General features: G+C 30.1%; 1 protein-coding gene across 1 annotated transcript; it reads left to right on the top strand.

Moving 5' to 3' along the window:
- The first annotated feature begins 3,330 nt into the window (after positions 1 to 3,330).
- On the top strand, positions 3,331 to 10,406 carry LOC143069879 (acid-sensing ion channel 3-like). Its single transcript, XM_076244685.1, has 7 exons — positions 3,331 to 3,428; positions 3,646 to 3,744; positions 4,959 to 5,103; positions 7,228 to 7,284; positions 8,607 to 8,763; positions 9,632 to 9,726; positions 10,234 to 10,406. Exons 1-7 carry the CDS (start codon positions 3,339 to 3,341, stop codon positions 10,404 to 10,406), a joined length of 816 nt encoding a protein of 271 aa, XP_076100800.1. The 5' UTR covers positions 3,331 to 3,338.
- Positions 10,407 to 10,938: the final 532 nt, after the last annotated feature.

Below are 10,938 nucleotides of genomic sequence, written 5' to 3'. Positions count from 1 at the left end.
TTCTATTTGATTATTCATACATCAAACTTGACGAATACATATAACGCATCAAATAGTGAAAGTTTACCTTGTCATTGTTGTTTTGTATGCAATTTTCGATTTTGCAGTCCAATATGGTAACCATGCAGTCTTGTTAATTAATATTTACTCAATAAAATTTGTCTTAAACTATTTCGATAAATATATTAAAAATAATTAAAAGGTACCGGTGTTTTGAGGAAATATTTGAAAACGTTGAACTTTTAAACTTTAACCAATTTTTTATCCTTATACATATATTTCCTTTCCAATCAACCCGGTGACAAGTTAATAATGTTTTATAAATACATTGATTACTAATATATATATAATGATACAATTTACTTTCAATAAAGTGTTTAAATCAAATAAGACAATTTTATTCAAGTGAATAATTTTTGGTCTGAAAGGATTTAATTATATTTTCCTATTCTAGTTTTCGAGTTTCTTTGTAAGAACAATTGTATATGTATAATTTTGATTGTCTAATCGAAGAATTATCTAGATCTGTGCACGTAATCCCGCTTAGATGAACTCTTTAATCTCGTTTAGAAAGTAAAGAATACCTTTAAGTATACTCGATCAAGTACGTTAAATGTTCCCAATCATTATATGAAGTGTATAAAAAGTAATTTAACAAAAATATCAAAACTGCAAGGAAATTCAAAACGGAGAGTCCCTAATTAAATGGCAAAATTCAAAAGCTCAAACAAGTGGAAAACAACTTTCCTATTCCTGGTGTTGTACAGGTATTTCCTTGTGTATCAAAAATGATTAAAAACCTAGCTAGAATTCAACTTTTGTGAAGTCGCCTAGAATTCCATTTTATTGACAACAGTTATAAAATGTATATTTCAAAAGTCGAACGTTTTCCAAAACACCGGTTATATGTAAATAGTAAATATGTAAATTTTTAACTTTTGGTCACTTGTGGACAGTTGTCTCATTGGCAATCATACCACTTCTTCTTTTTTATATGTTGTGTTTTGTATACTGTTGTTTGTCTTTGAGTCTTTTCCGGTTTTTTCCATGGTCTTGTCAGTTTCTATTGATAAATGAGTCGGTATTTTCCTTTGGTATCTTTATACCGTCTAATTCTCTATGTATTTGTCCCATGTTATTAAGCCTTAAGTTCAGTAGTTGTCGTTTGTTCATGTCTATCGATTTTTACATTTTGTCCGGGCGTTTTTGTCAACGTTAGAGTTGTGAAATATACATTTTATAACTGTTGTCAATGAAATGGAATTCCACGCGACTTCATAAAAGTTGAATTATTGCTAGGTTTTTAATCAGTTTTGATACAACAAGGTTTCTTTTTATTTTTAAATAGATATTAGGAAGATGTAGTGTAAGTGCCAATGAGACAACTCTCCATCCAAATAACAATTTATAAAAGTAAACCATTATAGGTCAATTTAAGGCCTTCAACACGGAGCCTTGGCTCACGACGAACAACAGGCTATAAATGGCCCCAAAATTACTAGTGTAAAACCATTCAAACGGGAAAACCAACGGTCTAATCTGTATAAAAAACGAGTATCGGGAAACACGTACAAACGACAACTCCTGTACATCAGATTCCTGACTTAGGATAGGTGCTAACATTTGCAGCGGGATTAAACGTTTTAATGGTACCAAACCTTCTCCCTTTTTCTGAAGACTGTATGGTGGCTTTATTTGCTTATATTTTCATCCGTTGAACTTTGGTGGATAGTTTTCACATTGGCGATCATATCAAATTTTCTTATTTCATGAATCGATCATCCTAGATTTAGTCAATTCACGTAATAAACGAAACACCAAGAGATCACAATAGCTTATAGACAAGCAAATTGAAAAAGGTTGGTTCAGTATTTTGTATTTTTGTCCCAAAATAGATAGAACTATTTACATGAAGAGTATCAACTATTGCGAAAGGGACGGTTTTAAGTTCTGAGAAAAGATATTTCAAGTGTAAGATAAATATAATAAATTAATTAAATATATTATCCTTTCTATGATGAAGACATATTTCTTTTTGGAAACAAAGTTTTTTGATTTTTGAGTATTTACATCATCGATTTTGTAAATTACTTATTGTATCACTATACAGATAGAAGCTTTTGTTAGAACAATTATGTCATCCAATAGTGTTAATTCTTTTCTTCGAAATCGACTCAATCAATGAATAAAACGTAAAATTTCTATTATAATAATAAATAAAAAAAATTCTAATTGCTATTTACCCATTTCGACGCCTTTCGATTTCGTCATTAGTCGGTAGACTATAAATTAGTTTGTCATTAAGGAGAACTTTAAATTTCAAAATGTAAAACAAAAGTGCTATTTTTTATTATTTAATAGGTACAATTTTGATATGAAGATAGAATGAATGAAACGGATGAAAATATGGTGGAAAAGAAAGATAATATTCTCGATGATGGTGACTCTTATTCAGAAATAGAAATATGGACAAACTTTACACAGACAACCGGATTTCATGGATTGAATAAGATAACTTTCATGAGAAATAACCCACGACAGTTGATCAGAAGGTAAAATGTTGTCGTGTATACAAAGTCAAATGTTATCTTAAAGGAAATACAATACACGTATATTTTTTTTATTTATTTCTAACGTTTTGAATATATTGTTGAGATAAGCATTAAAAAATTTGAACATTTTATTTTTCTAAAGTGTAAGCGAAAGGAATTCAAAACGTTTTTTGAGGTTTATTTCTGATAAAATCTGACACATATATTCTTTTATATATAGATTATATAGTTCGAAATTGAAAAACATTTCAAAATTATTTTTCTGAATAACAGTACATTGTTAAAGACTTTAAATGCATTTGATTGTAACTGATTGTTGTTATTATTTACAGTATTTGTTGGATAATAGTTTGGCTCATATGCGCTGTATTCCTGATTTACACAGTTGTTGTGGAACTGAAGAATTACTACAGCTACCCAACTATTTCAAATACCTACATTCAACTTGAAGAAAAGTTATCTTTCCCGGCGGTAACCATTTGTAATATGAGTCCGCGTTCAAGTGAAGGAATGAAAAAGGATGTCAAAACTAATAACCTTTATATGACTACAAGTGCTTTGTACACGTTTAGTCAAAAAGTCAACTGGAGCGACCCATTCTATAAAGAGGAAGGATATTTTGAAGCAAAAACCAAAGAAGACCTTTTTAATCACTCAAAAAATATATGGGAATCAGTTTACCTTTTACTATTTGACAATGTAAAACTGAAGGATGCATTTTCACCTGTGTACACCGACATGGGATTATGTTTGAGATTCAACTCGAATGGTTCCCAATACACAGCTATGTATGGAGCTGTATTTAACCTACAATTGTACGTTAACGTTATGACTTATTTTGACTATTTCAGTCATTCCCTTTCATCAGGAGTAAAGGTAAGTAATTTCAGTACTTAAAACGAAGAATAAAACTTCAGAATATTATATGAATGAAATGATAAAGGCGGCTACGAATATAATCTAAAACAATGAAAAATAACAGATATTCATACATATATTTTTCATTAAAACTGCAATTTCAATTATATGAATCGGTACTTGTAAGCCATTTCTATATCACATATGTTACATAAGAAATACTTTATTTGTTTAGATAGCTGTCCATGACCATCGAGTAGAACCAATCATGACAAATGAAGGACTTGTTATTAAACCTGCTTCGGAAGCTTTCATTGAAATACGAAGGAAAGATGTGTGTACATTTAATTATAACTAAGGAATAATAATTGCTTTTCAAAGTAGAATTATATTTTTTAATTTTATCATAGAAATGAAAACTTTCAATTGTAAATAAGTATTTGGTCGGGTTGTTGTCTATTTGACACATTCTCCAGTTCAATTCTCAATTCTATTACTCACTCGATGTCAAACATGTTTGTATTGTAAATAATCGGTTGAACAGCCCGATATAATTCCGATATGCTTAATGTTATCCGTTTATAGAGCTTTGTTAAATATCTAAGTATTGGAAAGTGCCGACCTTGTAAAATCGGAAAAAAGAATTTCAAATCTTGAAAACGTAAATAATAGTTATAACAAATGGATAACATATTTTCCAGAAACAATTATTGTAATAATTTATATAAAAAGTTTAAAGAGGAATTTCTATTATGACGCACTTTATTTTGGTTAAAACAGAACTATTCTATGTTTGGGGAAATTTGATAGCTTAAAAACGGTATGGGTTTTTTTTTGTTTTAACATACCGCAGTTATTCATGGTTTTTGCATCCTTAACTGCTACGGTTTATATTAACAGTCAATTAAGGTTAAATAATAATTGTCGCCATTTGAACGGTATGCAATCACACATATGTATCAATGAAATACAAATCAGAGTAACACAAAAACACTGATGAAATCGCATGAAAATCGAAAGAAACCGATGCTTTGATAGGGTAAACCTCTCCTGCTATTTTTTTCTCCACGGCCATGCGAGTCGACATTCAGACAAAATGCAACAATCAGGAATATGAAATTAAACAAATCGGATAATTCATAGATCAGAATTATTCTGATATTCAAAGATCTTAGAATATGAGACAAAAAGAAACACTCGTACCAGTCTACACATTTGTCATTTAAACCAAATACAAGTGTTTAGAGTAACAGTTTTTGTATCAGAAGAACAATCCTGATTACGAAATCTGAGTATTTTGAACTTGAATCAGCGTATTATTTGAGCCTTGCATGATAATTTGACTATTTACAATTTTATGTTTGTCATAAAATATAGTTTAAAGTTGTTCACACATGCCAACTTCTAGGAAAAGATAAAGCTATATATATACACACCAAACTTTCAGAATGAACTACTGTAAGGAGGATACTTCAAATTTATATAATTTTCTTCATTTCTATATTAAAAGTCAAGTCAGGAATAATGCAGAATTTTCTTTATTTCAAGTATAAGTTTTTACCTGCCCCATATACGGCTTTTGGAAACAAGACATGCGTGAACAAACCCGATTACAGCTCCTCTAGATGTTATCAGGCATGTTGGAATGAAATAATTCAGCATAAATGTGGATGCACAGATTTTTTGTCAAAAGGTAAACATAACCTTACAAAACACATATTGATAACAATCGTCTTAAATTCTATGTGTCCGAAGCGCACTTCTACTAAATAATATTTAACTTTTGATTGACCTTTGCTTTTTTGTTAATGTCCTATTTTAGTTTTGGAACAAACAGAGTTTTATATTTTAAATGTGCAGTCAATTGAATATAATATAAAGGATCTTTTATTACCTTCTTTTCTAGATCTTAATCTAGATTTTCTGTACAACGAATTATCTAAGATCCACTAAATGTCATAAAGCTATCTCAAACAGTTTACAAACTGATGGTGCTTGATGGATAAAAGTATCTCTTTAAAAAGGTATACAAAACCTGGATGATAAGCTAACCATTCTAGAATATCAGTCCCATCGACGACAATTATAACGTCATCGAAAGTCAAGTCAATGTTCAGTTTTATACTGTATTATCGTTTCAGCGTATACGACTTCAATACTTAGTATGGCACAGAATTTTGGAAATTCAAGAATTCTAGATTGCGTTGTTACTACGGTTCTTTATCTTACAAATGTAGATGGTTTCATTCAAGTGCCATATGCGCAATACCATCCACATTTTGGACGGATATAAATTGGAAAATGTCATTCAATTTAGCATACGACAACGGATTTGAATTAGAAAAAAACACTTAGCTCAGCAAGTAAATGTTATCTTTTGATAGTATGCATATTGAAATAAAAGATATTTAAGTCACGTGTCTCCGATTCAACTTTTGATAACACTTTTCTCTTTTTGAGGATATTTGTTTACGTAGTCAATACATTTCGGTATATTAGATTAAATTGAATTAAAGGGGCACTAGCTGTCAAATTAATGTTCACCAATTTGGCTAAACTTCTTATATATATATATTATTTATAACCATGTAAAACATTTATACAATTTACAAAACGTCTCAAACAATTAATTTACAGGGCATGGGCTGGTTGATATGTAACTTCGGTTCGTGTGTATATTATTCCTAACGCCATCTCATTATGCATCGAGTTGATCTCCGAATACTTCTGATTGTCATATAAGCGATATAGACATACATATAGAAATAAAAATAAAGCAATTGGATTTTTCTAGGTCTGTTAAATTTCCTGTTATAAATTGTTATCATATAACAATCATCGTTTTTCCTTGTATGATAATGTTCTTTTGTGGATCTAATCGTCAATAAAATGATTAATCTTTGTTTACCTTTCAATGATGACATCCTTTTCCTTTAAATGGCCGAACACTTACACTGCATGCTTTATCCATCTCTATGTGAGAGGTTCAGTTGAAGTTCACATAGATACGTCGAATTATTCACTTGCAAGTGAATAATTCATTAAACATGTTTAACAGTCTAATTTGACAAAATGCTACTAAAAGCGATTTATAATTTCACAATTTCACTTTCATTAATGATTGAACATAACAAATCATACATTTGATTATTTTTATCTATCTCGTAGCTAGTGTCCCTTTAACGGAATATATAAGATGCATTTATGTCAAATACAATTTCTTAACTATGTGTTAAAACGTCGTTTCAATGAAATTAAAGACGAAAAATTTCTTCTTGATTATTATGTATATCTCCATTTATAAAAACGCAGGCATAAGCTGAAAGTTATTATCTATTTTTTTTAGAACGGTAATTCGTGTGACTTCTAATTCGTTTGATTTTTATCAATTTGACTCAAAATATTACCCAGCTTGTGTGTTTTAGTGTTTGATATAACATCTTGGGATGTATGTTATTTAGTTGCATCCTAATCATTAAAACTTAAATTCACTCTACTTTGGTCTTTCGTTAGTGTATAGAGTAGCTAACATTTTTTATTTTTTTTATCTCGTTTAAAAAAATATTATTTTGTCTTCAAGTATTTTTTTTAAAAACTTTACAACATTACAGTCAAGCAGTAAACAATAGTTATATTCTACGGTCTTAAAAATTGCCAAGAAATCGCCTTTTTTTTCAAAACTTTGAATTTGCGAATAACATTAATTTGTCATTAATGTATAATTTAATTTGTCTCAGTAGAGCTGTAATGAATCAGGTTATATTTTGTCAAACTGAGCGCTCTTTTAGATCAAAACTGTTATCATTAAATTTTACAGGAAATGGCCCATATTGTTCTTACCACGATTACCAGACATGCTCAAATCCTACATTCTGTAAGTAAATACTTTGCTTTGTTTTATCACCCATTTAATGTGTATCATTGCGTTTTTATGTATGTCATGAAACGATTCATTTTACTTCTATTTTACTCCATGAACTCTGTACCCTCGAGTTTCTATGTATCTATGTTTATCGCTATTTTACGAAATTCTCATTTGATCTTGCTGACTCATGATTTCCTTTCTCAGCGGAGTCGAGTAATATGAATAATTATCGTTAAAACTAAGAAGGCACATGGCGTTGCTAATGAAATTGACAACATCGTCATAGATAAAATAGAGATAAACAAATTATCATTGGTCATCTCAACTCGATTGCTTTTCCCACTTTCGCTGTGCGGCCGGCTCAAACGAGAAAATCAATCTCGTTGGGATAATCAACGATAATCTATAGTTATCGCCTTATTAATAACCGAATCGTCAAAGTAGACACTGTCCTTAAATTGAAATGCCTGTTATACAAAATACAATTTATATAAAAAGACCTAGAAGTTAATAATACCAGAAAGAGGAAATACTACATGTTAAATGCTAACTTATCAATGTAAGTGTTTTATTTACATAATAGTTCTTGAAAAACTGGTCGTGATCGTAATATATGGACTGCCCACAGGACAGTGGTATTGACTAAGATAGTGTTAATGACTGAGCCGAACACGAGGTCATTATCGCTGTCACAGTCAATACCACTGTCCTACGGGCAGTCCATATATCACGACTATGGCTAGTTCTTCAAAAACTATTATGTATATTTCATTGAGGAAACATGTTTTTTTGAAATTCTCATAAACTCAAAATGTCCAAACTCGAGATTTTTATGGCAAATAGTGAAGACCAGTCGTAGTAATACTGCTTTTCATTTTAGTGCAATTTTGCAGTATATGAATACTAAATCAAGTTCTCTATAATTTAATAATTTGCCAAAACATATGGTTAACAATTCAACAACTTAAACATAATATTGCAAACAGAAAAAATGTTTTATTATAAAAGGGACATCTCTCTTAACAGAGAAACCACACCCCATCGGTTATTAACAGAGAAACCACGCCCCAACGGTCATTGACAGACGGAAACTACGCCCCACCGGTCATTATCATGTAAAAATCCGCTAACGACCGGTTTTCTGGTCCGTTTTGTTCTGTTAATGACCGATGGAATTTATTACTGAAGATTAATGAATGTCATGTGGCCCTTTTTTATTCAATAAGAGAAGCTTATTCTCAACCGATTTAAAATAAAATATATTAATCACTGAAGCTAGCTGTTTTCTATCTTATAGTGTACATTGTATCATTGAATCAACTTTTTTTCAGGGCACCTACTGCTAACATACCATAAGGAAACATGCGATTGTCCCCAAGTATGCCATTATACAACATATGAATATTCATTCTCAACTGGAACATATCCATCCGAATTCTTTGTATCACAAATTTCTGCAATAAGTGGTTTCCCCGAATGGTTGATCAGGTAGATATATACAGTTCAATATCCAAAACCGTGTAAAACAAAAAGTCAAAGAATTTATTATCTTAATTATACAAATAAATTTAAGTGTTGAACATTAAAGTAATTCTACTCGATAATACAATTTATTAGAACATAAAATACAATACAATTTTGTATTGTCGATCAAGGACGTCCTAAGAGAGCAGTATACTTACAAACAATTTATTACAATGAATATTATTAATTCTTAATGATACATATATTTGATAGATGTTGTGTTCTTATAGAATGTCATCATGTTTTGCTGCAAAACATAATGACAAGACATCTGTGATTATTCAGTCCAAAGCTGTAATTATCTAACCATATCATTAAAACAACCAATGACATAAGGTGTACGGTAGCACTTAACATTTACTACCATGATTTCTTACCATCCTGTTTTCCTGGTTTCCTGACATAATTATAATAACTGTTTGTGTCATGAATCTTTGTTTTATGTTATCTGATTATTTTCTTACTTTTATAACATCAAATAACAAACGTAATATCGATAAATGTACATAAATGTGAACTACACGTTTTATTCATGAAAGAAACTTATATTTAAAATGCATTATTTATTCATAATATGTTTTCAGCTTATGTTTGTAATAAAGACTTTTACTACATGTAGTAAACTTCCTGTGAAATCTGTATCTACCAAATATAACAACAACTGGACATTGTGTGGAATGTTGATTTCATGTCCATCATTTTTCTTTGCTACCAGTGGATCGTTTATTTTTGTGTTATACTTTGAATTAATCCGACAGTACAATACCTTTTTGGATAGTCGATTTTCTGACTTCGTCTATGCATTATTATTTTCTATTGATTTTCCTTTCAGGACAAATTTTGCACTCATCCGGATTTATTTCAAAGATTTGTCGATCACAATCAATGAACAGGTTGCGAAATATGAAAATGCTGGAGACATATTTGGTAAAGTCTACGATATTCCTAGAACCATTTAAGGCTTTAAAAGTTGCAATGACATTGCTTCCCGTGTATGTGACAACATAAAACATATATAAAACAAGACAAAAAATTAAAGGACTAAAAGGTAAAAAAAAACATACTCAGAAATATTCTGACTGAGCAACTCGATCTGGAGTTTGATTCTGATGCTGAGTAAGTAGTAAGTCGTGCTGGTTGTTCCTCCGTTTTTGCTGTTCTTGTTTTACATGATAACTGGAAACAGAATGATCTAATTACAAAATATTATTGTGAATCATAAAAATGAAAGCTATTTTTTTTAAATATACAAACTGAATATTTAAAAAGAGTAAAATGTCAAAACAGTAGGTTCGAAGCAGATGATGCTCTCGATAATTATCAATTTACTTATTAAACTAAACTATTGAAAAAGAAACAAAAAAAAAACGATGTTCTGATTTAAAGTAGGTATTGTGATATCAATTCAAATCATGTTAATTATTTTTTTTGCAGCAAACTTAGGAGGACAACTAGGACTGTTTCTTGGAGCCAGTATTTTGACCATTACAGAACTTTTGGAGTTTATCATATTTCTTATTTGGTCTTTCATACATCGGGTTAAGAAAAAAACAAAAGACGATCAAAGCAAAACACCTGTGGAAATATTTAAACCGACCAAATATTGAACTAAGTTAAGAATGTTTAAATGATATATTATTCCTTTTGTTGTTGAAATACCCATCTGTACACAATTTGCCATTAATTGCAGAATTAGGCAATGTCGTAGTTTGTCGTCCTGCACAAAAATACATTAGTCAATAGTCTTTTTTTTTATTATATAAATAATTTATATCATTTCTACTATTAATATTTAGATAAAAATTAGGACTATCGATTTTAAACTAAGCACATTTCTTATGTTCTATTTTTTACAATCTTAATTTGAAGCACAACTGTTCATGGTCATCGTCTAGCACAATACTCTCAGAGATAAATTTGTCTACATGCTGTTATATTCATTCTTGTTTAAGCCATGTTTTTGAAAAAACATTTATTTCTGTCAACTTAAAAAAAAATAGGTAATGTTTTCCTTTCATTTTAATGTTCTTTTGGGGTTTATGACTTGTTATGCATTTGTGGGATCGTCATATTGATATGATTTCGTGCCAATACATTATTACTTAGCAATCAAGATGTCTGAAAACATTTTGTTAGACT

Source organism: Mytilus galloprovincialis, chromosome 3 (assembly GCF_965363235.1).
Source record: "Mytilus galloprovincialis chromosome 3, xbMytGall1.hap1.1, whole genome shotgun sequence".
NCBI lineage: Eukaryota > Metazoa > Mollusca > Bivalvia > Mytilida > Mytilidae > Mytilus > Mytilus galloprovincialis.
Note: the sequence above shows the minus strand (reverse complement) of the source record. Positions and strands in the feature narration are given on the sequence as shown.